The sequence below is a fragment of the Leopardus geoffroyi genome, chromosome C1 (genome assembly GCF_018350155.1).
Source record: "Leopardus geoffroyi isolate Oge1 chromosome C1, O.geoffroyi_Oge1_pat1.0, whole genome shotgun sequence".
Lineage (NCBI taxonomy): Eukaryota > Metazoa > Chordata > Mammalia > Carnivora > Felidae > Leopardus > Leopardus geoffroyi.
Genome location: NC_059328.1, coordinates 24,077,230 through 24,104,234, shown reverse-complemented (window position 1 = coordinate 24,104,234; position 27,005 = coordinate 24,077,230). Strand labels below are relative to the sequence as shown.

Genomic DNA, 27,005 nt, shown 5'->3' with positions numbered 1-27,005 from the left:
CATGAACGGGGGAGGGGCAGAGAGAGAGGGGAGACACAGAATCGGAAACAGGCTCCAGGCTCTGAGCCATCAGCCCCAGAGCCCGACGCGGGGCTCGAACTCACGGACCGCGAGATCGTGACCTGGCTGAAGTCGGACGCTTAACCGACTGCGCCACCCAGGCGCCCCTATATTTTTACATTTGAGGTGATTAAAATAACAAAGAATTAGGCAGAAATGTGACTCTGACTTCCCTCAGGCTTCAGGAACTTTCGGTAACTCCGCATGGCCCTGGGACCAAGTTTAAACTGTCAGATTCAAGGTCCTTGATTCTGATCTCTGGTTCAGGCGCCCACCCGTCCCCGCCCAGGAGCCCAAGGGATTGGCGCCTCCGCCGGGAAGCCCTCGAGAGGAAGAGCGCGCCCCCTGCCGGTGCCAGGACGCCAGCACGCCTGGGGTGGCGTCCACGGCGCGTCTTCAGAGGCCCCGCCTCCCTCCCTCACCCGGGGCTCCCCGCCTCACGTGACCCCAGCTCCTGCCCAGTCCGGGGATGGAAGCCGGGGAGGGGGAAGCTCGCGGAGCCCAGGTGAAAGCTTCTGGACGCGTTGGGCCGTGGGGGACCGTCCAGGTCAGGCCTGGGAATCTGGAAGTCGTATCTACTGGAACGGGATCGGTGGGAAGGGAGTTATTCCCACTCACTGCTCATTGCCCAGTGGTTTAGAGCTGGGCTTTGGGTGGGGGGGGGGGGGAGAAGCCCCGCTCTTCCTCCCCTATCTGCGTGTCCTGACCTTTGGTGAGTCGCTAAACGTCCCCGTGTCTCAGTTTCCTCACCTGTGGCTGCCGGCATGAAATGAAATTAGGCACGTAGTAGGTGATTAAGAAATGGCACTTTTATTACTCCAGCCCCGTTAAGCAAAAGCGTGAACTCTCGGGAGATGGGAAGCCCTGAAGCGTCGCTGTCGCTCAACCCGGTTTGATGGCGGGCCTCCCCTCCCTCACCTGGGGCTCCAGGCCCTGCTGGGGTGCTTATATCGCTGGGTGCTGTCTCCCTGTGGCCGCCAGGCCTCAGAGTCGGCAGGGCCCCCGGGGCCTCCACCTGGAGGGGAGGCTGTCCCCCAGGTTCCCCCTGGCCTGGTGTCCTGAATGGGCTGGAGGCCAGACACTGCATGATGGGGTCTCCTCTGTCTCTTCACAGGGCCTGCGTTCTGCTTTGGGCCCCTGTAGGTGGACAGACATGTTTCAGGAGGGGGCTGCAGAGGGCTCCAGCACAGAGGACCCTGCCGTCAGTCTCAACAGCCGTGGGCTTTTCCAGGAGGATGTGGAAGAAGCCAGCTCCATGTCAGGCCCCAGGCCACACCTGCCAGGGGTGAACTCTGGGGCCCATGTCTGGGCTGGCAGCAGGAAAAGGGTCCTGAGGGGAAGGACCCATCGAGGTGCCGGCTCCCAGGCTGGGGGTGCTCCTGGGGCCAGCCTGGAGGCGGAGGCCCACTTGATGGTCCTGGAGCTGCGAGCCATGAGACAAAGCCAGGGTTTGGTGCCTGTCCCTGGGCTCCACTTCCAGCTGCCCATAGTGCCTGCTCAGGGGGGGACTCGGGCCTCCAAGAGGCTCCAGGTTTCTCTGCACGACATCTTAGCCGAAAGTCGGCCCGGGAATCCTCATGGCACGTCTGTGGGTCTCCCAGAGAGAGCTTTGGTTGGCAGGGAGAGGCTGGCGGGGCTGGAGGAGACAAGCTGCCCCCAGCCAGGAGAGGCCAGAGGAGGTGGGAGTTCTCCAGGGCGTGATGAGAGAAGCCCCACCCTCAGCAAAGAGGAGCCCCCCAAAAGGAGCCTGCCATCCTCACCAGGCCCAGCCCCTGTGGGGGCAAGAAAGGAAAACAGGAAGTGTGAGGCCCACTCAGAGGGTGGGGAGGGGGGCTTCTTGTGGTCCCCTGGTGGGGACAACCCCCAGTGTGTGGGAGGCCTCCCACCAGGTGCTGACTGGGAGTCCCTGGGAGACCTTTGCAGTCCTCTCTCTCCCAAGGACACTGGGTCTGGGCCTGGAGATCCAGGTGGCAGTTGTGTGGGATGTGTCTCAGGGACTGAGAAGTTTGAACATTTGCCCACTGCGGGGAATGGGGCCCAGCCAGTGAGCCCCTACGACCCTGTCGGGGTCCCACTGCTGGACGGAGGATTGTCCCTCGGGCCAGCTGCCCGGGATCCTCCACAGAGCTCTGTGCTATGCCTGGAAGTGCCTGGAAAGGCTTTCACAGAGTGGCAAGAAGCTGAGCACGTAGTCGGGGCTGGCTGTGATGACGGGCCTGCTGTCTCGCACAACCAGGAGGAGCTAGATGTCAAGGCTCAGCCAGGGTCCAGAGGGAGGCTGGGGCGAGGACTCCCTGCTCCCGCCGACGCCCCCGCCAGCTCCCTGGAGCCTGCAGCCAGCAAAGCTCGCTCAGGCCCATCCGTGGGGCAGAGAAGATCCAAGCGTGCTAGGAGGTCGAGGAGGGGCCCAATGCCCCATGCCCAGCACCAGGGCACAGACAACTCCAGCTGGGACCAGCCAGAGGAATCCAGCCCAGGAAGCTTCCCCAAACTGGTAAGTTGAGTCTGAGAGGTTGGGATAGGAAGGGCTTGGCCAGTCTTAACACACCATGCTTGGCGGTGGAGTTTAATAGAGGTAAGCTACAGAGGTTCTTAATGGACATTATCCTTCACGCCCATTTTATATATGAGTAAACTGAGACCCACCGTGTCAGGAAAGAGAAGATGAACTACATTTGCTGACATCTTTTGGAGTGGGTGAGTCCTGGGTTTAAATCTTGCCTCTGTCCACTTCCTAGCTGAGTAGCCTTGGAATATTTTTTAGCTGAAGATTCCTCATCTGTAAAAAGGGGATAGTAGTTCTAATTAAATGTATTTTTTTTATGTTTAGTTTTTGAGAGAGACAGGCAGAGCATGAGTGGTGGAGGGGCAGAGAGAGGGGGAGACACAGAATCAGAAGCAGGCTCCAGGCTCTGAGCTGTCAGCACAGAGCCCGACACGGGGCTCGAACTCACAGACCAGGAGATCATGACCTGGGTTGAAGTCGGATGCTCAACCGACTGAGCCACCGTAGTTCCAATTTAATAGGGGTTGTTCTAAGAATTACATGAGATGATGGTGGAAAATAATGCGCCTAGCACAGCGTAAGGCACAAAGTAAATTACTTAATGTATGTTAAATTTGCGTTTGCTTTAGTGTTAACAATAACCCTAAAAGATGGGCATTAGCTACATGTTTCCAGATGGGGAAACTGAGGCTCGGGGCAGTTAACAAACTCCTCCAGTCTCACACAGTGAGAGAGTCGATGCCCAGCCATTTCCCCCCGTATTCACTGCTTCTCTCTCCATTGCTCTTTAATTAGAATAATCGTTATTTTATTAATAATCATAGCTAACATGTTTCTACACCAAAGGCAGAAGGTGACGCTCCTGCTTTTGGTGTATATTTCTTACATAGTGGAAGTTTTATCACATTCGTTGAATATGTGTTATGTGTTGTATGTACTTTTGATTTAATATTCCCATGATGCCTAGAGAGGTAAGGTAACTGGCCCAAGATCACACCTCTGGTAATTGACGTAGCCAGTGTATAAACCCTGAGAGCTCACCATACTGCCTGTTTGTGCAGCTTCCCTGTCGGCATCATGGTAGGTGGCCTGCTTACCATGTGCTGGCAAGCACTTTGTCGTCGTCGTCTTTTTTTTTTTTTTTTTAAGCACTTTATCTTCTTAACAACCCTATGAGGTAGGAGCTGTTGATGTATACCCATTTTATTGATGTGGACACTGAGGCTCAGAGATGTGAAATGACTAGTTCAGGGCCAAACAGCAAATTAGGAAAACTGGGATAGGAGCACATGAGCTGCTGTGTGATATACCACTATTTGGTATTACGATTGCACTAGAATGCTATTACCTTGTTTTTGTAAACATCGCTCAAAAACAATTTTTAGTAAAAAACTGCATGTGTTTATCATAGAAGATAAGGAAAAAAAAAAAACCACGATGCCAACTTTTTGCAATGTCCTTCCTCTCGTCTTTTTCCTGTGCATACATATCTTTTCTTTACCTAGAAACGGGATCACATGTCCGATGTATAACTCGGCTTTTTTGGTATTTAAAAAAATGTTCACAGTGGGGCTGCCTCGTTGGCTCGGTTGGTAGAGCAGGCGACTCTTGATCTTGGGGTCGTGAGTCCAAGCCCCACGTTGGGTGTAGAGCTTACTTAAAGAAAAAAAATTTTTTTTCGCAATTAATTTGTTAACACAGAAAGAGGAAGTCCCTTTGAATGCTTTCAGGCCTCATTGCCCTTCGTCTGGAGATAATCGCTGTTAACGGTTGGAGTCCCCCCGCCCCCCCAGTGTCCTTTTATGAACATCTACATCTATCTATTACACACATATAAATAAGCTCATACTATGCTTCATTGTTCTGGGATTTGTACTTTGTTTATTTTCCAAGCATTATAGCGTTTGGAGATCTTTCCAAGTCGGTATGTATTGTTCTGTCGAATCTGTGCTTTCCCTGAGCCCTGTATCCTAGCAGGCTGCAGACATATTTGTCACAGCCACAGGCGCTGGTGTGACCAGAGGATGGGCTGGGACTTCCTTTTCTCATTTCCGACTGCCGTCGTGTAGTTAAGAGTACGAAGCCTGGATGCTGACAGGCTGGCGTTCCGTCCTGGCTTTGCCACTGTCCGAACGACCTAGGCAAGTGGCTTCACCTCTCTGAGCATTATTTCCTCATCCGCAAAAGGGGGGGGGGTGTTAAAAGTACTTACCTGATAGGGTGGCAGTGAGGAGCAAATGAGGTGACACATGTTTGGCATTTAGCACGGTGCCTGGTACAAGGTAAACACTCCAAAATGTTACCTATCATTGACATATACAGTGCTGTGCTGTTCTAAGCCACGCTGGGGTGAACGTCCCTGTGCATCTGGTTTCTCCCCATTTCAGGTGATTTATTTGGGCCAGATGCCCAGAATTAGGATTCCGGGGCCTGAAGCGTTTTGAGGGGCTTGCTTGAGCTCTGTGGTGGCGCCAGGTGCCCACCTGCCTTGACTGGAAGCAGCCCACAGCTGCCTCCCCCTCCGGGCCCCATCCTTGACTCAGCCGGACAGCTTCCCAAACAACCCGTTGCTATGGCAACTGGTTCCCAGCTTCAGGCCAAGAATGGAGAGGGGGCTGTGACAGGGACGGATGGGTGGCTGAGGTCAGGGCTGAGTGGGGTGCGGGCAAGCGTGGGCAGAGAGTCCAGCCGGTCTGGGACCCTTGCAGTGACCTAGCACCTTCTGCTGGAGGCAGCCTGGCTCGCGCTGGGGGCTGACAGGTGGGTTCGAGATTAGTCTCTGCTTCGCACTACAGGGTCACTTGCGATGGGAGATGTCTGTTCTCTGAGTCATAGCGGCTTCCTCTATGAAATGGGAATCAGGTATGAGAGGCTGGCTGTATTGTGTTCTTCTGGTGTGAAATACAGGGGCTCTGTCCTGAGCTCCTGGCCAGTGAGGTCTGGAGCCGCTTTGCAGATGGAATAGCAGGTGATGTGGGGAGGGCAGCTTTGCCAGGGCCCCCCTGCTCTGCTCGCCAGAACCGGGGAGGTACCTCTGGCCCCACCCAGGTGTCCAGGCTCAGGTGCGCTGTCTGCAGCTTCCAAGTGTCGGGATGTGTGCGAGAGGAGCGCGTCTTTCTAGCAGGTGGTAGCCTAAGAACAGCTCTTTTTTTACTGGGTGCTTGCCAGTGAGAGGGTGCATACCAGGAACTTCACATGACGTTACCATCTCATATTTAATCCTCCCAGCAGCATTAAAAGTTAGTGTGAAGGGGCGTCTGGGTGGCTCAGTCGGCTGAGTGTCTGACTTTGGGTCAGGGCACCATCTTGCAGTTTGTGGGTTCGAGACCTGCGTCAGGCTCTATGCGGACAGCTCAGAGCCTGGAGCCTGCTTCAGATTCTGTCTGCAGAAGACAATCTTACTCATGCTCTGTCTCTCTCTCTCTCACACACACACAAAAGATGAGTAAACCTTAAAACAAAACAAACAAACAAAAAACCAAAACCAGTTTCCTTTAAAAAAATAAAAACAAAAATAAATAAATATCAATCAATAAATAAATATGAGTGTTAATACTCCTGTTCGGGATTCAGAGAAGTTAAGTGACTCAGTCAAGGTCACACAGCAAGTAAGTGGTGGAGCCAGTATTTGAATCCAGGCCCGTGGGATTCCAGAGCCTGTGCTCTGAGCCAGGCTATGGGGTTTGGATTTTTATGGGACTTTATTATAATTTGTTTAACAAGCAGAGGGGCTCCTCCAGGGATCTCATGGTCCAATGGGGGGTGGTGAACAAGTAACCAGAGGTAGGGACTGAGGCCCCGCAGACCTTAGATACCCAGGGGGCAATTGAGTCTACCTTGGGGAATGGTGGGTGGGAGGGTTTGAGGTAGGGTAGGAGGAGCGGGCTGCCTGAGTTGGGTCTGGGCAAAGGAAGTAAGTGTTCAGCAGGCAGAGAAGGGTAAGAAGGACATATCAGGAAGAGGGCAGAGCATGGGCAAAAGTACACAGGCAGAAGGCAGCTTGGAGTGTTATGGGAGTGGAGCAGTAGATGGGGTCGGGTCTCGAGGGGAGGAGTGAGGTGGGGAGATCAGCAAGGACAACATTGCTTGAATGGAAGTGGAGAGCTTAAGTGTGGTCGAGTACCCGGAAGGGATCTCTCAGGGCATGAGCCAAGGAATCTTTATTTATTTATTTTAACATTTATTTATTTTTGAGACAGAGAGAGAGACAGAGCATGACGGGGGAGGGGCAGAGAGAGAGGGAGACACAGAATGGGAAGCAGGCTCCAGGCTCTGAGCCATCAGCCCAGAGCCCGACGCGGGGCTCGAACTCACGGACCGTGAGATCGTGACCTGAGCTGAAGTCGGACGCTTAACCGACTGAGCCACCCAGGCGCCCGTAGGGAATCTTAACATCAGCCGTGACAGAGACAGCGTGCTGTGTTCCAGGCCCTGTTCTAAGAACCTTGCATCAACCCTGTGAAGTAGATAACTGGTATTATCCCTGTTTTACTGATAAGAAAACTGAACCACAGAGAGATTAAGCAGTTTCCCCGAGATTATACAGATCCTAGATGTTGGCAGCAAGTGTCCCATTGCATGAATATTGCTATGACTTATTTATTGACTCCATATGGACATTTGGGTTGTTTGAATTTTTTTGCTGTTCCATCTGGCGCTGCTATGATGAACAGTTCTGTATATGTTTCTGGGTACGTACGAGCAAGAGTATCTCCGTGGAATATTCCCGGGAGTGGAATTGCTAGGTTATAAGGTATACATGTCTTCAACTTGCCTTAAACAATGCCAGATGTTTTTTAAAGTGGTTAAAACGGTTTATACTCCTACCAGCAGTGTATAAATTCCAGTGGCTCCAAATCTGCACCAACACCTGATATCATCAGACTTCAATTTTTGCCACCGTGGGAATATGCTCTATTGTCTCAATGTTGTTTCAATTTTTATTTTCATTTCCCTGTATTAAGGAGAATCTTTGCATACATTTTGGCCATTCCTCTTAAGTCTTTTGCCAAAAATTTTTTTGTTTTGGTTGTTTAACTTTTCCTTCTTAAAAATTAAAAAATTTTTAAAAATATTTATTTATTTTTGAGATAGCACAAGCAGGGGAGGGAGAGAGAGACACACAGAGAATCCAAAGCAGGCTCCAGGCTCCGAAGCTGTCAGCACAGAGCCCGACGCGGGGCTTGAACCCACAACCCGTGAGATCGTGACCTGAGCTGAAGTTAAACGCTTAACTGACTGAGTCACTCAGGTGCCCCTCAAAGTGATTTGTTAAAAGAAAAAATAAAAGGAAGAAGGAAAAGAAGAATAAAGATAGAACAGTGAGGTCCAGTAAGATTTCTTGGTAACATATGGTGGGATTATACTTCTTAACTCTGTCAAACTCTATTATGGCAGAATTTTTACTTAAGTGCTCTAGTTGGGAGAATACATCGCCCCTAAATCTTTAAGTCTAGCCCAGACAGATCCCAAGAGCCACAGATCCCCTGGATAATTCCATCCAGACGAACCATAGCATCCCAAACTCCCATCAGAAACCTGGTAAAAGTCACTTGACCCCTTTCTACTATTGCCTCCAATGTATTCTCCTTGCCTCTTCTCTTTTTTTTTTTTTTAAATTTTTTTTTTCAACGTTTATTTATTTTTGGGACAGTTAGAGACAGAGCATGAACGGGGGAGGGGCAGAGAGAGAGGGAGACACAGAATCGGAAACAGGCTCCAGGCTCTGAGCCATCAGCCCAGGGCCCGATGCGGGGCTCGAACTCACGGACCGCGAGAGCGTGACCTGGCTGAAGTCGGACGCCCAACCGACTGCGCCACCCAGGCGCCCTGCCTCTTCTCTTTTTATTCTCTGATACAATCTCTGTACTTATATCTCTGTGATTCTATTTTTTTATTTTAATTTTATTTTTTGAATTTACATCCAAATTAATTAGCATATAGTGCAACAATGATTTCAGGAGTAGATTCCTTAATGCCCCTGACCCATTTAGCCCATCCCCCCCCTCCCACAACCCTCTGTTTGTTCTCCATATTTATGAGTCTCTTCTCTTTTGTCTCCCTCCCTGTTTTTATATTATTTTTGCTTCCCTTCCCTTGTGTTCATCTGTTCTGTGTCTTAAAGTCCTCATAGGAGTGAAGTCATATGATTTTTGTCTTTCTCAGACTGACTAATTTCACTTAGCATAATACCCTCCAGTTCCATCCACGTAGTTGCAAATGGCAAGATTTCATTCTTTTTGATTGCCGAGTAATACAAACACATCTTCTTTATCCTTTCATCCATCAATGGACATTTGGGCTGTTTCCATACTTCTTCGTCTATAAAAAAATTTTTTTTAATTTTTTTTAAATTTATTTTTGAGAGATGGAGAGAGACACAGCACAAGTGGGGAGGGGCAGAGAGAGAGAGAGAGACACGCACACACACACACACACACACACACACAGAATCTGAAGCAGGCTCCAGGCTCTGAGCTGTGAGCACAGAGCCCGACACGGGGCTCGAACTCACAAACCGTGAGATCATGACCTGAGCCGAAGTCGGACGCTCAACCGACTCAGCCCCCCAGGCGCCCCTAACTTTTCCTTTTTGATCGGTAGGAGTTCTTGATATATTTTGGATACTGTCCTTTTGTCAGTTCTATGTTCTGTATCCTTCCAGAATATCGCTCACATTTTGCTTGCCTTCTAGTATCTGTTGATGGACAGAAATTCTTCATTATTTACAATTTTTTTTCATTTTAGTAAAATGTACCATTTTAACCATATCTGCGTATACAGCGCAGTGGCTTTGAGTTACATTCACACTGTTGCGCTGTCAGTACCACCATCCATCCCCGGAACTTTTTTCATCTTCCCAAACTGAAATTCTGTATCCGTTAAGTAATGACTCCCCATTCCCTTCTTCCCCCAGCCCCTGATAACCAGTGTTCTACTTTCCGTCTCTATGAATTTGGCTATTGTTGGTACCTCATATAAATGGAATTGTACAATACTTGTCCTTTTGTGACTGGTTTATTTCACTTAGCATAATGTCTTCAAGCTTCATGCTGTAAGCATGTATCAGAATTCCATCCCTTCCTAAGGCTGAATAATATTCCGTTGTATTGCCTGGAGTACATCTTGTTTATCTGTTTATCTGTCCGTGGACACTTGGGTGGTTTCTACCTTACAGCTATTGTGGATAATGCTGCTAGGAACAAATATCTGTTCAAGTCTGTGCTTTCAATTCTTCTGTGTCTACTCTGCTGAGAAGTGGCAGTTGAATCAAAGTGGGATTGAAGGGAGATAGAATTGCTGGAGAAATTCTTAATTTTCTAATGTGTCTATTATTTCACTTGTGATGTATTAAAAAAATTTTTTTTAGGGGTGCCTGGCTGGCTCAGTTGGTGGAGTGTGTAGCTCTTGATCTCGGGGTTGTAAGTTCGAGCCCCACGTTGGGCGTAGAGGTTCCTTAAAAATAAAAATGGTAAAAAAAAAAAAAATTACAAAATAAAAATCTTTTCAAGAAGAAATGTAATGTTGGAAAGAAGTGATGCTAATAGGGACCCTTGTGTTGTTCTGGACTTTCCAGGAAATGTGGTCATCTCACCAGAGTATGTTTGCCATGTGTTTATATAACATGCCCTTTATCAAGTTAAGGAAGCTGCCTTATATTTCTGGTTTGCTCATTATTCTGAATGGACAATACCTTTGACCAAATATGTTTTTGGCATTTTTTGAGATAATCATACGATTTTTATTCTCTAATCTATTACCGTAGTGAGCCTAATGACTTGGGTTAAAAAAAATTTTTTTTAATGTTTATTTATTTCAGAGAGAGAGAGAGAGAGGGTGTGTGTGAGCAGGGGAGTGGCAGAGAGAGAGGAAGACACGGAATCTGAAGCAGGCTCCAGGCTCTGAGCTGTCAGCACACGAACTGCGGGATCATGACCTGAGCCGAAGTTGGATGCTCAACCGACTGAGCCACCCAAGCGCCCCTAAAATTTTTTTTAAGTTTATGCATTTACTTTGAGAGAGAGCGCGAGTGGGGGAGGGGCAGAGAGAGAGGGAGAGAGAGCATTCCAAGCAGACTCCACGGTGTCAGTGCAGAGCCTGATGCAGAGCTCGAACCCATGAAGCTATGAGACCATGACCTGAGCTGAAACCAACAGTTGGACACTTAACTGACTCAGTCACCCAGGCGCCCCATGAGTTGGGTTTTTAAAAAACGTTTATTTATTTTGAGAGAGAGAGAGAGAGAGCACTTGAGTGGGGCAGGGGCAGAGGGAGAGGGAGAGAGAGAATCCCAAGCAGGCTCCAGGCTGTCAGCACAAAGCCCCAATGGGGCTCAAACCCACGAACCGTGAGATCATGACCTCAGCTGAAATCAAGAGTCAGACGCTTAACCGACTGAGCCACCCAGGCACCCCATCTAGGTACTGAGTCTTAAATTCTGACGGTTATTATGTTTTTATTTCCAGAAGTTGTGTTTGGTTTCCAGCCAAATCTGCTTGGTTATTGTTTAATATTGTTTTACCCTTCACTCATATATTTGACTCCTTCTTTTGTTAAACATATTACATGTATTTTGTATTCTAGTCTGATAAATCCAGTATTCAGCTGCCTGTTGTTCCGGAGCCTAGTATGCGGGTGTACAGACCCCTGAGACGGGCCAGTCAAAAAGTTTTAAGCCAGGGAGGACTGTTCTCAATATCTTTCCTGCTTTCCTTCCCAGATGTCCCGTTTCCCCCCCTCCCCCTTTTTCTAATTTACTTTTTTGAAAGGCTGATTCATTCCCATGGTTAAAAAAAAAAAAAAAAAAAAAAGTGAAAAGTCTCCTTTTCAGCTCCCTGTCCCTTTCCTACCGGCAGCCTCTGTTTTTAGGTTTGTGGCTACTTCCAGAGATATTTTATGCAGATTCAAGCAAACACAAATTTAAAAATTCTTTCGCTTTTAACGCAAATGGCAGCACACTACACGCATTGTTCTAAACTTGCTTTTATATTTAAAAAATATGTTTCTGGTTATAAAAGAAATACGTGCTCATTTTGAGTCACATAAATACCCAAGTGTCTACAAGCAGAAAGTGAAAGTCCCTCTGGAATTTCGTTCCCCAGAGATAGCCTCCATTATGCGTCTATAAATATGTATTTACATAAATGGGCTTATGCAACAGATACTGCTCTGTAACCTATTTTTTTTTCCTCTAAATTCTATGCCTTGACATCTTTCCACGAATCTTTCCACATCTGTCAGTGCTGTCCACATAGAGCAGCAGTTCAGTGCCTGGGCTTGAGTTAGACACAGGCTGTAATCCCTCGCTCTGCTGCTTAGTAGTTGTGGGACTTTTCGTATCCTCTCTGACCCTCAGTTTTCCTCATCTGTAAAATGGGGATGGAAATAGTACATACCTCATGGTGTTGATCTGAGACCTTAATAAGATCATGTGTGATGTGCTTTCTTCAGGGGCAGCTACTTTATAAGCCTCTGATGAAAAACTAGAAGTTTTTATTATGATTCATTCTTTTTTTTAATGTTGATTTTTTATGTTTTAATTTTTTTAATGTTTGTTTATTTTTGAGAGAGACAGAGAGAGACCGTGCAAGTGGGAGAGGGGGAGAGAGAGAAGGAGACACAGAATCCGAAGCAGGCTCCAGGCTCCCAGCCTTCAGCACAGAGCCCAACACTGGGCTCGAACCCACGAACTGTGAGATCATGACCTGAGCCGAAGTCGGACCCTTAACCAACCGAGCCACTCAGGAGCCCCTTTAATGTTTATTTTTGAGAGAGAGAGAGAGAGAGAGCGTGTGCACAAGGGGAGGGGCAGAGAGAGAGGGGGTCCGAGGATCCGAAGCAGGCTCTGTACAGCAGAGAGCATGATGCAAGGCTTGAACTCACGAACCATGAGATCATGATTTGAGCTGAAGTCGGATGCTTAACCGACTGAGCCATCCAGGCGCCCATGACTCACTCTTTGTAATGGCCCCTTCGAATCCATAGTATGCTGTATCACGGTTTCTTAACCATTCCCCCTTTGATGGACATTGGAGGGTACTCATTTGGGGTTTTTGTTTGTTTTTTGCTAATCCAGCGAACACTGAACATCTTTCACACCTTTGTGTGAGTGTCTTCTTGTGAATTATCTGCAGTGGGGTCACTGGTCCTCTGAATCCTAATCTCTGCATCCTTTCTCTCCAAGGAGGAAATGAAAATGCCCCATGGGGTGAAGCATGTGTGTTACGTAGGTTTTTGCTTTTTATTTCTGCTCTTCCTCCTCCCTCTCCTCACGTTCGGTGGGGTGGGAGGGATCCTCCACACTAGAGGCAATCCCAGCCCCCCTGGCCTGCTGTCCTCCAGAGCCTTGCAGCACTCCCCTTTCCCTACGATGCTGAACCTCAGACTTCCAGTTTCCCCACACTTTGGAACCTGACCATTCGTGATAAATCATTCAAAGATTAGATTTCAGACACACCTGCTTTTACAATAGTTCTCTGTGGTTTGCAATAGATTAGACGAAATCAAACATACTTGTGATGGAATAAAAGCCTAAAGTAAGAAAAAAAAGGGGAAAGAGAAGGAGAAATCTTGGTATGACAACCTCTACTCTCTACCAATCCCAGAAAGGTACAACTGCTGGACCCAAAGTTAATGCTGAGCTTCCTGGCAGCCAAAGTAAAAAGGGGAACAGGATAGATTCTACAGCTCCTAAGAAGCCCCAAATCCATTTTGCACCTTGAGATACTCATAAAGGGCTGGGGCTGAGGAGGGAAGGTGAAAGGATAAGAATGAAGACAGGCTCCTCTCCTGGGACAGAGGCCATGCAGTCAGCAAAACATTTCTTGAATGCTACTTTGTGTCAGGCCTTTTCTAGGCATCGGGCCCAGGACATACATATTCTCTGTCCTCATGTTGGCTTACGGTGCCATAGGGGAGAGTGACAGTGTGAAACGGGCCCTCCGAAGGGCCTGCGCTGCTCAGTTCTGAAGTGCTTTTCTTCCCCTGCAGCTTGGATCCGGGGCAGTGGTCCATCTCCTGGGGGCCATCAGCTGTGGCCAGGCAGGGGAGCCACAGCATCCAAAGCTGGAGGTTCTGGAGAACATGATGGAGGCCAGCTCTGTATCACCTGTCCAGAGGTCCAGAAGGAAGGAAAGGCCCGTGGCCCAAGGCCCCACTGGATGCCAGGTACAGAACAGGTTCTTTTTTCTTTTTCTTTTTCTTAACGTTTATTTATTTTTGAGAGACAGAATATGAGTGGGTTAGGGGCAGAGAGAGAGGGAGACAGAGGATCCGAAGCAGGCTCCAGGCTCCGAGCTGTCAGCACAGAGCCGGACGTGGGGCTCGAGCTCACGAACACGCGAGATGGTGACCTGAGCTGAAGTCAGACGCTTAATCGACTGAGCCCCCCGGGCGCCCCAGAACAGGTTCTTTACACAGGCAATGCTCCCTACTCCCTGCTGAGATTTCCTCCCTGCTTCACAGAGATGTCACTGCCTCCCACACACATGGGGTGACTTGCTTGTGGTCCCACAGAACATACTAGCCAGAGACAGGTGAGACCCTCACTTGGCTGGCTAGTGGGGCCTGTGCGCGCTTTCTCCTGTACAGCTGAATTCAGGACCTTGACGGGAGCAGGGGTGGGGGCTGAGCCTCCAGGGCATCTGGAGAGGGGGCAGTCACTCACCTTTGTTCCTGGCCGACCGGCGGGTAAGGTCTTCTAGCCCCCACCCTCAGGAGGGACAGCATGGGCTTCTGGTGGCCTCTGACCTCTTCTGCCATCTGAGGAGTCGTTCCTTTCCCCTCAGGGACCCCCCCCCCCCACACCCACACACACACTTCTCCATATCCTCTTTCTCTTGCAGGAAGGGGCTCCTGTTCAGGAGGCCTGTGCTGAATGGCCTGGGGTGAGTGCTGCTTCTCCTGCCCACTGGGGAGAAGGTGGGGAGGTGGCTGGGGGAGCAGTGGCCCCCTGGTGCCGGGAGGCTGCTCCCAGAGTGTGGCCTTAGTTCCTCTCCCTTCCCCTCCAGGGTGGCCCAGGGGAGCCCGAAGAGGAGGAGCCTGTTGAACCAGACTGGAGGGAGGACTCAGGTGAGGGGCCATGGAGGCCTTAGCAGCAGCTGGTCTTTTAGGGACCTGCTGGGGTGTGGCGGGGCCTCATGCCCAGCTTCTGGCCCCAGCCCCTGCTAGGACTCGTCCCTCTCACCCCTGCCCCTGCTCCCATCAACCTGAGTCCTTCACCTGAGGACTGGCTGCCTGGGGCTGGATCCCAGACATCTCAGGTCCCTGAGACAGAGCATCGAGTGGCTCCCTCCCCTTGCTCCTAAGAATCCCACGGGAGTTCGTGACTCTCTGTCCCCACAGCTCAGCTTCAGCCCCAACAGGAGAAGCTATCCCTGGATATCGGGGTACGGGGCGCTGTGGTCCACGCCATGCGGGAGGTGCTGTGGAGTCGGTAAGGCCTCGTTCCCCGCTCCCCTGACTTCCATGATATCCTCACAGCTGTCCTCACCTCCCAGGGCCATGCCATGTTGTCAGGGCTTCTGAATGTATGACTAACCCCCTTTTGTAGCCGTGAGGTCACTTGCCCACACAGCGAGCCGGTGGAGAGCTGACATTTGAACCCGAGTCTCTCTGGCTTCAGGGTCATGCTCTCCCATGAAACCACTGCTGCTGCTCATGTCCTTGTGCTTGTCACCCACAGCAGATGCTTCCAGACGCGGTGAGCCTTTGTTGGGAGCATCTCAGATCTGAGCCCAGAGCTCTCATTTACAGCGGTGAGACCAAGGCTCAGAGAGGGTAGAACTTTGCCAAGGCCACACCGCAAGTCAGTGGCAGAGTCCGTGTTATATTCAGGGCCAGGGCTCTGTCCCCTGCCTGACTGATGCTCTACCCTTCTCCCCAGGCTTTCTCCATCCCAGTTCCACTGGCCAATGATGGAGCGTGGGCTGAGCAGTCAGATCTTGCTTCGCCACTGATCGTGTGGCCTTGGGCAAGCCGCTTATGTTCTCTGAGCCTCACTCACCCCATCTGTAAGTGCAGAATGATAACACTGCTTCCTCACGAAGTTGGGGTGAGAATAAATGTGTGTATATATAGGAGCATGCCCAGGATAGAAAGCGCAGTCGGTCCAGACCCTGCTCCATACTCTCCTCACCGGCTCAGAGTCATGGCCCCACCCTTGCCCTCCCGCAGCCTCCGGGAGCTCCCAGACCTGGTGCTGAGTGAGGAGGCGGTGGGGGGCATCGCTGCTGACATTGAGGCAGCCCTCTTCGACCTGACACAAGCCACCAACTGCCGCTACAAGACCAAGTACCGCAGCCTGCTGTTCAACCTGCGTGACCCCCGCAATCCGGTGAGCTGCACTTTGGGCTAGGCCACACCCTCCCTCGGAGGCTGGAAGCCCTGGCGGGATGTTGGGGTGGGGGCTTCCGGAGCAGTGTGGTGCAGCCCCCGCCACCTGCCCCTGCAGGACCTGTTTCTCAAAGTGCTTCAGGGCGATGTCACCCCCCACGGCCTGGTGCGGATGAGCTCAACCCAGTTGGCCCCCCAAGAGCTGGCCCGCTGGCGGGACCAGGAGGAGAAAAGGGTGAGCCGCTGGGTCAAGTCAGGGTAGGTGATGTGGGAGGGACACGGGGAGAGGATGTAGCAGGACAGAGACAGTGAGGAGGTGGACAGGGAATGAGATACGGGGAGCACGAGACAGACAGAAACAGAAAGGAGGAAGTGGAAAGAAAGAGGGGGCAGCAGGGAGAAAGTCAAAGAGACTCTGTCCACCAAAAAAAAAAAAAAAAAAAAAAAAAAAAGGAAAAGAGGCAGAAATGGAAAAGGGTTAGGGGTGGAAAGCTTTGAGAGAGGTGACACCCTGAGAGGTGTCATCTTCCACTTGCTTTTCTGTGGAGCTGGGGACAGGGGTGGGGGTCCTGGGGATGATGGTCTGAAGTCTGGAATCCAGGCTTGTCATCCACCATAGATGGGGGTAGACCCCCTGGGGTTCCTCTGTTTCCATCTCAGCCTCAGAAGCCCTCGAAAAGGCTGGAAGTCTTCCTGGTGCCTCAGGCTGGGCGAGGGACCCCCCAGCCCTCACACTTCACAGTCATGTCCCCGTATACCCTGTGTCTGTGTCTCTCTCCCTTCCTGGGGGCTGCTTAGGGACCTGGAAGGTGTGGGCACTGAGCCGGCTTTGGGGAATGTTTGCACAATGCTTGCTGGTGGCCCATGAAAGAGAGGGGGCTGATCTAGGGAGTAGGCCAGTGGGGTGGAGTGGGGTGCTGAGGCCCCTGTTCTGGAAGACACTGGGCTGATTAGATTCACCTAGAATCCACTAGGTGACTCTGTCCACTGTAGGCTGAGCTTCTGTGCAGGAGCCTGTGGGGGACCAGGAGCAGAACAGCTACGTAACTTATAGGGTGCAGTCCAAAACAAAAGCATGTGGCCTTTTGCTCAACAACTATTAAGGATTTCAAGATGGGGGCGCCTGGGTGGCGCAGTCGGTTAAGCGTCCGACTGCAGCCGGGTCACGATCTCGCGGTCCGTGAGTTCGAGCCCCGCGTCGGGCTCTGGGCTGATGGCTCGGAGCCTGGAGCCTGCTTCCGATTCTGTGTCTCCCTCTCTTTCTGCCCCTCTCCCGTTCATGCTCCGTCTCTCTCTGTCCCAAAAGTAAATTAAAAAAAAAAAAAAAAAAAAAAAAAAAGAATTTCAAGATGGCGGCCGCATGACATATGGGACCCCAATGAAGTGCAGCACCATGTGCAACAGCATGGAGCCCTCGCCCGTGAAGCCAGCCCTGCCAGGGAGGATGAGACCTCCTCCAGGCTTCCAGGAAACATTTCACATAGAATGATATTGATCAGCCATAAGAATGACAGGCAGCATTTACTGTGAGCTTGGCTCCAGCCGAGCATTCTGCATACACTGTTTAACCTAATGCTTTTAATTTAGTTCCTAGAAAACAGAGAAGTCGAGGCTCAGAGCAGTGAAGTGCTCGCCCAGCACCAGATTGCCTTGAGGGTTTCTAGTAACGACCCAGCTGGTGCTCCAGAGCCTGCACTCTTGGACTGCACTGGACTCTTCCCAGGACAGAAGCTGGGGTCCGGTGGGAGGCAGAACTGACTTGTAGGAGGAGGTGAAGTTCAGGAAGGCTTGCTGGAGGAGGCAGGGCTTGAGTTTGGAGGGTGGCTGAGTGGAATATGGGAGCAGTAGGGCTGAGGGTAGAGGGCTTGTTACGGAAGGGGGATAGTGGAAGCAGAACTGTGCAGGGAGAGGAAGGGGACCCACAGAAGAGGGGCCATGTGGGAGGAGTACGAATATCTTGGGGGCCTGAGACTTCCTGGCCTGGCTGAGTTTGGGCGGCTTGGCCCTCACCAGGGCCTGGAGATCATTGAGCAGCAACAGAAGAAGCCGTGCAGCCTCCCGGCGTTCAAACTGACCCACAAGGGTGAAGTCGAGATCCTGCGGGACGGGGACCAGACGCTGACCCTGGAGGATCTGATGGTAAGCGACAGCCTGACCTGGCACTGATGGGGCTTGTGCCCAGGGTCCCACCGCTCACCTCAGCAGCTGGGTGGCCTTGAGCAAGTCACCTGATGACTGTGACGCCCAGGGTCCCCTTGGTGAGCGAGGCGATGGTCACTACCGCAGTTCCGCGGGGTGGAACTGACCTGTTGGCACGGCCTGTCTGGGCCTTCTCGGCGCCGGTCCCCTCCTTCCGGCCTAACGCCAGGGCGCCCCACGCGAGTGGTGGTTAAGTCTTATCACTGCAGCTTCTCCCAACCTCAGCCATTCCCACCAGGTCTCTGGTTGGGAAGCAGGAGGGCTGCCCTGAGGCAGTGGCTGTTCTCGGCCTGTTCTCGGAGGACAGAGCCCTGCTCTCTCCAGTGGCGCGGCAGGGCTTAGCAGTGCTCCAGGCAGGCAGAGACCCATCTGGAGCCCCTCTTGTCGCCGGGGATCCGCTCCGTCCTCGTGTCCATCCTGTCCTTCCTCCCTTTTGCCCCTCCATCTTGCATGGGGCCCGACATGGTGGCTCGGCAGCCCTGAAATCAGTGAACTCATCAGCTCAGCTCCCGCAGATGATCAGAATGCCCCCCTGGCTTAGTTCAGTCACTCTCGGGAGGCCCCTGTGGCTCTGCTTGGGTGTTCGGTGGGTCAGATGTTCACCCGACTCTAATCAGCTACGTGTCCGGGATGGACAGCGCAGGCCCCTTGAGCCTTGTTCATGGGGGAGATGGCAGTGAACATGACAGATGAAAACTCCCGCTCCCCCACCCGCTGCAAACCGATAACCAGGCCAGCCTCTAGAACTGCGGCCTGTGCAGGAAGGAGTCCCCAACCCAAACCAGCCTGTGCTTTCTAAGTAAATTGAACCCAAGCATAGAGGTAGGAACTGAAGACCCAGAAAGAAGTGCTCGCTAGGGAGACAGAGGCAGAGTAGGGGTGGGGAGAATAACAGAATCACATCTTACTCCTTATCGAGCACCTGCTAAGTGCCCGTTTTACAAACAGAGCCTCATTCAGATCTCACAGTGACCCACAGGGTAGGTGATGCCAGTTTCCTGGATGAGGACCCTGAAGCCCTTTGCCCAGGGTCACTTAGTTGGTCATGAGGTCACTCTAGTTGGTCACGGGGGGCTGTGATCTGAAGCTGCCCGACTCCAAAGCCTGTGCCTTGGTGCCACTCTGGAGGTGGTTTATAAGGCAAGAATAGAGTTTAAAAAAATCTTTAAAAATCTTCCTAAAGCAGTATTTGTGCTTAAAAAAAATTTTTTTAATGTTCATTTTATTGAGAGTGAGTGAGCAGGGAAAGGGCAGAGAGAGAGAGAGAGAGAGAGAGAGAGAGAGAATCTGAAGCAGGCTCCAGGCTCTGAGCTGTCAGCACAGACAGCTCAGATGGGGGGCTCGAATCCACCAACCATGAGATCATGACCTGAGCTGAAGTCGGCCGCTGAAGTGACTGAGCCACCCAGGTGCCCCCAAAGCAATGTTTTTTTTAAAAAGCCATTTCTATTATGAGGGACAAAGGTGATTCGGCAGTGGGCATCGAAAGCCTTTAAAATGTTTCTTCTCCCTGATTCTGTCCTCTGCTTCTAAAACCTTGTCCTGAGGACATGGTTGAAAGTTTAGGAAAATACTTTCTGCATAAGGATGTCCTCAGTACTGTTAGCAATGGTGAGGATCTGGGAATGATCCCACCATCCAGCGATAGAGGAGATGTGTACACGACGGTCCACGGTGTGTATGGTCCGTGTGTGCGTGGCAGGCGCCTGTGCGATCATTCGTGTACACGGTGAGAATACAGGTTGAATATTTGATCCCAGCTATTTTAGTCAAAGAACCCCCAAAGCCCTGGGTATAGAAAAACTGTTACAAGGAATACCCAGAATACCAATTACTGTCATTGACGAGTGGGACAAGAGGTGATTTTTATTTTTTTTGGTAATTTTCAAATTTTCTATATTTTCTTTAACAAGTTCTTAGTACCTTTATGGTAAAAGAACGTCTTATTTGGAAAAATGAAACCCTATCCCTGAGGCTCCCTGGTCCTGGAGAGCTGCTGACTTCCTTAGCGCCTTCCCAGCCCACCCTTCTCTCCCGCTGTGCCTCCTAGGGACCCATGGTGTCCGTAGACAGTAGCCCACTGGCCCTGCCTGCCACGTCAAAGGACACCACGGAGCAGTACGAGGACACCACGGAGCAGCATGAGCACCATTTCCTGGACCCCAGCTGCCGCATCTGCATGGGTTGGGGCGGGGGCGCGGGATGGGTGCAGGGGTGGTGGGCAGGCTGGGGCTGAGTGTGGGGCTCAGCAGCAGCAGGGATTCATGGCCTGGGGAGAAGGTGGCAGGGTGGGCATATCTGTGTCCCAGGTCACCTCGAAGAGAACCTGGGTCGAAGCCTGGTTCTAAAGCCCTGGCCTGGCTTCATCTAGCTGCCTGTTCCTGTTTCAGCTTCTGCCTCTGTTCTTTGTAGACTGGAAGCCCTCGTGTGAACTGCCAGCCTCCTTCAAAGCCACTGGGAGGATAGGGGACAGTGTCTTCCAGAGAACCCCAAGCCCAACCCTGGTGTCCTCTCCAGAGATGCCCCAAACCAGGGAGAAGCCTCCCACACAGCTCCAGGACAGGTGTGGGGCGGGGGGGTGGGGGGGGGTGGGGGGGGGAGAGGGTCAGTGGGGGAGGCCACCTGCTGGGGAGGCAGACAGAGCGTGGACTTTTCTTTGTCTATGGCCTTGGGCAAATCCTGCTTCCGCTGTGGGGCTCAGTTTCCTCATCGGTACATTGGAACCAGTCGCTGCAGTCTGCCGGTTCCCCCTCACCAGGCCGTGCTTGGACTGGTGTTCCAGCATACACACTGGGAACACAGGACCTTCTCTGAAAAGTAGGGAGATGCTGAGGGAGGTCCTGATAACCTGCTCTGCCTGGCCCTGTCTCTCTGTCCCTCTCTCTAGGCTCCAGATGCCTGCCGGGCCCACAAAGGCCCTGCCCAGCCAGCCACCCTGGGAGGGAGCGCTGGACATGTTCTCCATCAAGCGGTTCAGGGCCAAGGCCCAGCTGGTCTCTGGAAACAGCTGTCGGCTCCTCATGGTACCCCAGCCCTGCTCTCCAGGGTCTCCCTCCCAACCCTGGCCAGCCCGGTCAGCTACCCACAACCCCTTTCATTCATTCATTCATTCATTCATTCATTCATTCTTTCACTCCCTCATTCTAAAACAAGGCATTGGGACCCTCTCTGTGCCTGGCACTGTACTAGGCATGGGGCAAATGAGACGCCAGCCCCACTCCTGCAGACACACACATGGGTCAAGGACTCCCTGTAACCCAAGGCATAATGCAAGAGGGCCCTGGGAGAGGAGTCAGTCTGGTGCCTCCCTGATCCAGGGGAGAGCTTTAGGAGTGATTGTTGAGTGACTGAATGATCAGCTGAACCACTGGATGTGGGTGGGAGGTTCAAGAAGGGAGGAAGGGGCTTCTGAGGAGCTGTAGGAGCCTGGCCAGGATAGGCTGTAGGCCTCCAGGGGCAATCGGGCTTCCTGGGCAGTCACTGACCTTCTTGGGGTCCTGGTGTACTGCCTGTCCGTCCTCTTCACTGAAGGCTGTGGCTTCGTGGTGGCTGGTGTTGAGTGCACTCTAAGTGGGTGGGAAGCTAGGGGGCTGACTGGCCATCCTACCTGCCCCCAGGCCCTGCCCGAAGTGATCCGTTCAGCAGGCTGCATTCCCTCCCATACTGTCTGGGATCTTTTGGCCAACATCTGCCCAGCCGAGGCCAAGGTAACTGCCATCCTTGGGCACCCCCTTGCCTTCTGGCCCGGGACCTTTAGCCCTGTGCTTCCCCTCTCTCCTCCTCTAGGGCAGGGGTCTGGTTTGGGGTGTCTGGGTCTAGTTCCCACTATAACTGTAGATGCTCTGTGACCCTGGGCAAGTCTCTCTGGCTCCTCCTCTGGAAAGTGGGGACACACATCCTCACGGGGTTCTCAGGGGCTTGGATGAGACCAGGGGTGTTCTCAGGGGGAAAAGATGGCAGCTGCAAAAGCCACTCCCCTTCCTTCAACTACAGGACATCTGCGTGGTCAGGCTGTGCCCACACGGGGCTCGGGACACCCAGAACTGCCGCCTGCTCTACTCCTACCTCAACAATAGGCAGCGCCATGGCCTGGCAGCCGTGGAACACGTGGGGATGGTCCTGCTGCCCTTGCCTGCCTTCCAGCCCCTGCCCGCCAGACTGCGCTCTCTGGGAGGCCCCGGTGAGTGCCCTGATGCCCGTGCCGGTCCCTGCCTCCCCTCATCTGGGACCAGATGGGGCATTGTTGACAGTCACCTCTGTGGCCATGGAGGCAGGGCACATCTCAGAAGGGAACTCCTGAGACGGGCACGCGGGGCAACAATGATAGGTATATATTGCTTACTGTGTGGCAAACAGTGTTCTAAAAGCTTTACTTACACTAGTTCATTTAGTCCTCAAAATAACCCCATCAGAACGGTAACTGTCAGTTTCTTGATTTCACACCTGAGGAAACTGAGGTAGGGAGAAAGCAAATGACTTGTCCAGAGTCACTCAGCCAGTCAGGAGCAGAGCCAGGCTTCACACCCAGGCAGCCTGGCTGCAGAAACAGGGCTCTTGAACACAACACATACTGACCCTTCAACTAGGCGTCCTGAATAGAAACTCATGGGACAGCCACTTTCATGCAGACACAGCGGGACAGAGGCAGGACCCACAAACAATCGACTGAAAGCATCGTCTAAGGACAGGAAGGAAGGATGTTTTCACCACCAAAACATCACCTAAGACTGGAAGGAGGGATGTTTTCACCACCACTACCCTAGGCCAAGGTTGGCCTTTGTGCCCAGGAGGGTATCTCCAGGGCATGGCTCCAGTAAAGCACCTCGGGTGGGGGTGGGGTGTCAATGGGTACGCTGTACCCATTCCCAGGCAGAGCACTTGGCCTTTCTGGGCTGCCTGTCCTGGTGACAGTGTGGTAGGTTCTGAATCCATACAGTCTTGAGGTCAAACCATTCACTGCCCCACTCTCAGGCAGGTGAGCCCTTTCCCGTGCTGAAAGTGACTCTCGTGAGACGGGCTCAGCCTCCTCCTCACTGGACCCCCATCTCGCTGCTGGAAAGCTCTTCCTGGCACCTAACCATAGACCTACTGCTGCACTCACAATGCAGCTTCTAGGGATGGTGTGTTCTCTCCTATCAGGCCTTGAGTCTCTCTGCTTCCTCTTTCCCCAGGCCTGGAAGCTGCTCACTCAAGCCTGGTGCTGGCTGTGCTGCTCCCCAAGGCAGGGCTTCCAGACACAGCAGAGTCCAGACCTCTGTGGCGGAAGGTTCAAAAGATGGTCTCCTTCAACAGGAAAGTGGAGATGAGATGCTACCAGTCCGAGCACAGGAGTCCCGATGTGGCCCCAAAGGGGTCCCATCCCCCAAGGGATACTCTGCAGCAGAACCAGGGCAATAGCAGCCTGGCTCCAAGGGGAATTTGTGCTTGGGAGAGGCCACCCAGAGGCAGGGGGAGACTGTGGGAAGAGCCTGAGACCTGGCAGAGTCCTGGGCGAGGGCAGTGGCCCCCCAAGCCAGGCCGGTGCCAATCCAGGCACCCCTATTCAGCAGTACCATCTGGCCGTGGCCGGCGCCTCCACAGAGCCTCCTGTCCCCACCAGGCCCTGCTCCAACATCTTGAATCCCTGGTGTCCATGAGCTGTCAGCTCCAAGCCTCACTGAGGTCCCCAGGCCAGGAGATCCTTCCCCCAACTCCTGCCCTGTCCCCTGCAGCCCCTGGAATTCTCGGCCTACTCGGTCAGCCCCCTGCAGCTCCAGAGCCCCGAAGCCCAGCTCCTGACTCTTTGGGTCCTACAGATGGAGCTGGCTCCGAGTGTTCCTTCCCCAGAGAGACCTGACCCTCATTACCCACCAGAAGAGAGTCTTTGATTCCTTCCCGGGTGCTGAATCCGGAGCTGTTCCAGGGAGAGGGGCAGAAGAAGGGGAGGGTCAGCTGTTTGGAGTTTTCTGTTCTGCAGTCCGCTTGGTGTTGATTTTTGGTTCAATAAAGAGTTTGGCAAAGGTCAGATTGTATCTTCTGGCTGGTCAGGAGGGACCCTGGGCCTGACCTGGTATGGGTCGGGGCAGGTGTGTCTGAGTTTCTGTACCCAGATGTAGCAGAGCTAAAGTGCTGGGGAGGGAGAGGGCAGCCTTGTTAGCTGCTTGAGATCCTGAACCATCACTGTGCCCCTGGGCACAGCGGTTGCCATGGTGGGTTCTGGGAAGTATCCCGAACTAGGAGGAAGAAGTGATGGGAGAGAAGGCAGGACTAGGATGGGGGAGAGAGAAATGAGGCTTTTGAAGGGGCATAGGCATTTAGAGATAGGAAGAAAAAGGAGAGCAAGTTGCAATGTAAATTTTGTAGTTACCAAAAAAAAAAAAAATATATTTTTTTCAGTTACCAGGATTTTTTTTCATTTGGATAGTCGGGTACCATCATATTCCCCATGTGTCTGTGTCTGTGTGCATCTGTGAGTGTCTCTATGTGTGCATGTGCCTGTGAGCATGTGGGTGCACCTGCGTGTATGTATGTCTGATTGCATGTCTGTGTGTCTCTGTTGGGTAAGTTGGGAGATCCATATACATATAGGATGACTCTTCTCTGTGCCTCTTGCCAACCCCCCCCCCCCCCCCCCGAGACTGGTACAGGAGAAAGAGGGTCTTGGCCTGGGGGTGGAGGGGGTTGGGCATTCAGGGTGGGGTTGGAAGCTGGTGTGAGGGCTGGATGGTGCTGCTTTGCCTGGGGCCTGGAATGAGCTCCTAACAGCAGCTACAATTGTAACGCATCTCTGGGAGAACAGAGTCTGGGGACCTATCTGGAAACTAGCTGCCCTCTGGCTGCTTAGCCCAGTGCAAAGAGGCAGGGCCTGGCTTTGGGGAGAGAACTTCTGGGAGGACCCCTCCGTCTTCCTCGACGCCTTCCCCAGTCCTTAAGGGGTGTACCCCGTCCATCCCTCTGAAAGTCTAGTCATGCATCAGCCTCGCTCAGGGCCGGGCTGGACTGGGAAGGATGGGGGCGTTGGTTGTTCGGGGCTCCCCTCTTCTCTGGCCCCATGAGCTCGCTGCTGCCCTACCCGCGGCCGACAGCAGAGGGGGCCCTCGGCCTAGGGATGGAGGTCGGGGCTAGCCGGACCGGAGGACGAGCTGGGGGCGGGGCGAGGTATGGAATTTTAGCCGGAGGGACTGGAAGAGGGTGCGGGGCAGGGGAGGAGAGGGAGGTGCGGAGAGAGGAGAGGAGACCGGACTTGTGAACCGGGGGAGGGGGCGGGGCTCCTTCGGTAACTTTACGGGCTCCGACGGGCTTGTGAGCGCCACAGCCTCCGGGCTATATGTAAATGACACAAATTACTATGCAACCTGCAGCTTGATTCTGAGTCGGGAACTTAGGTCATCTTCCTAACACAGTTGGGGCAGGTCAAGGGGAAGATGGCTGTGAACTCCTTCCCCCCAGGCCCACGGCTTCCTTCCAGGGGGACAGGAGAGCATTTGCTGCCTTCTCAGGTCACTCAGGGAAGAATAACCTCTGCACTGTCGGCTGGAACTTCCTTTCGGAGAGTCAGTTTTGCCCCCTGCAAATGGGCATGATGACGCGGCCCTACAGCACCTCACCCAGCGAAGAGGGCTAGAGGTGGACAGCGAAATCCTGCAGGCTGCTTTGAGGCCGGGGACCGGACAACACGACCTCCACCCACGTTTTGGCCCTAGTCCACAAGCCCCTTCCCTCGCCTTTCTTTTGGCCGAGGCGGCCAGGAGCAAGGATTAGGCTAGCTGTTGCTAGGGGGCGTGGTCGGCGGTTGCTGGGCTCAAGGGACGTTGCTGAGCAACGCTGGGCGGGGCTCACGTTGCTAGGCCCGAGTAGGAGTCCTCAGGGACCGGAATGGCCACCCAGCTCCCCTCGGCTTCAGTGGAGGGCGCCCCACGAAGCTGCTCTCTCGCGACTTTCTCCGGGTCTCAGCTTCCCTCAGGCTGGACGCAGTTTCTGAGGGTCCTTCCGGTTCACACCCTCCGAGACTCCGTGATCCTCTGGGCTATGGAGCGAGGAACCCTGGGTCTTTGTGCACGTGTCTGTACGCTCGCTTGTGCGGTAGGGGGGAGAGGGGGGTCGCATTTGGGTTTCCATAGCAACTGCTCCTGTGTCATCCCATTTCTTCCAAAGGTTTGAGCGGTAGCGTCTACAAATTTACATATATCTGCATGTCATTAACATAGAGGCGGGGCCGGAACTTGTTTGGGCAACTATCCCTGGACAGTTCCCTTTGCTTCCTCTCTCATCCCGCCTGAAGGGCACGTGGGCAGCGCATGCGTGAGTGTTTTTCTTGTTAATGTTCCCAGAATCGGGGTGGGTGGGTGAACTGTAATGCTGACTCCTGGTTCTGGCCCCCGGTCACCTTACCGAACCATTAGTATGAATTCATCCAGGTACTCTTGACCAAAGACCTGTACCAGCACCCCCAGGCAATGCCAGGCCCTGGTTGGAATCCCAGTCTGCCCTTTCCTGTCTGTGTGGCCTTGGGCAAGTTTAGTTCCCCTCTCTATGGCTCAGTTTCTTTCTTTGTAAATAGGATCTTAATCCCTAATTTATCAGGTGATGTGATTCTTCAATGAGATGTCACTTTTCACATACACTTATGCTGCTTCTGGCACACAGCAAGCCCTTAATGGTAGCTTCCACCCTCCTTCCATAGAGCCCAGCTCCTCTCAGGACCCAACCAAAGCAAATCAACATCCTCTGCAGCTCAAGACTTGACAACTAAACACCAGGAAGAACTTCCAGATGTCAGGATTCGAGGCAAAGGATGAGGACTATTGGTTTGCCTGTTTGTCCTTGGAGGCTGGAGGCCAGGTTAGTGAAGCATGGGACCCCTATCCCCCACCCATCACCAACACCACACACTCATGCACATCCTTACACCCCTTTCCCTCTCAGGGAC

The 27,005-nt window shown here is 52.6% G+C and overlaps 1 protein-coding gene across 4 annotated transcripts; it reads left to right on the top strand.

Annotated features, from left to right (window-relative positions):
* The first annotated feature begins 536 nt into the window (after positions 1-536).
* Positions 537-24,101, top strand: SPOCD1 (SPOC domain containing 1). Of its 4 annotated transcripts, XM_045476487.1 has the most exons (16): positions 537-607; positions 1,175-2,554; positions 12,750-12,791; positions 13,556-13,732; positions 14,410-14,451; positions 14,575-14,635; positions 14,909-14,999; positions 15,740-15,899; positions 16,017-16,133; positions 17,912-18,037; positions 20,148-20,280; positions 20,510-20,660; positions 20,985-21,120; positions 21,715-21,804; positions 22,091-22,277; positions 23,269-24,101. In XM_045476487.1, exons 2-16 carry the CDS (start codon positions 1,214-1,216, stop codon positions 23,931-23,933), a joined length of 3,519 nt encoding a protein of 1,172 aa, XP_045332443.1. In that variant the 5' UTR covers positions 537-607; positions 1,175-1,213; the 3' UTR covers positions 23,934-24,101. The 4 variants fall into 4 exon arrangements, with proteins under 4 accessions (XP_045332443.1, XP_045332441.1, XP_045332442.1 ...); XM_045476485.1 differs by lacking the exon at positions 537-607 and having other exon boundaries at positions 614-2,554; XM_045476486.1 differs by lacking the exons at positions 537-607; positions 12,750-12,791 and having other exon boundaries at positions 616-2,554.
* The last annotated feature ends 2,904 nt before the right edge of the window (positions 24,102-27,005 follow it).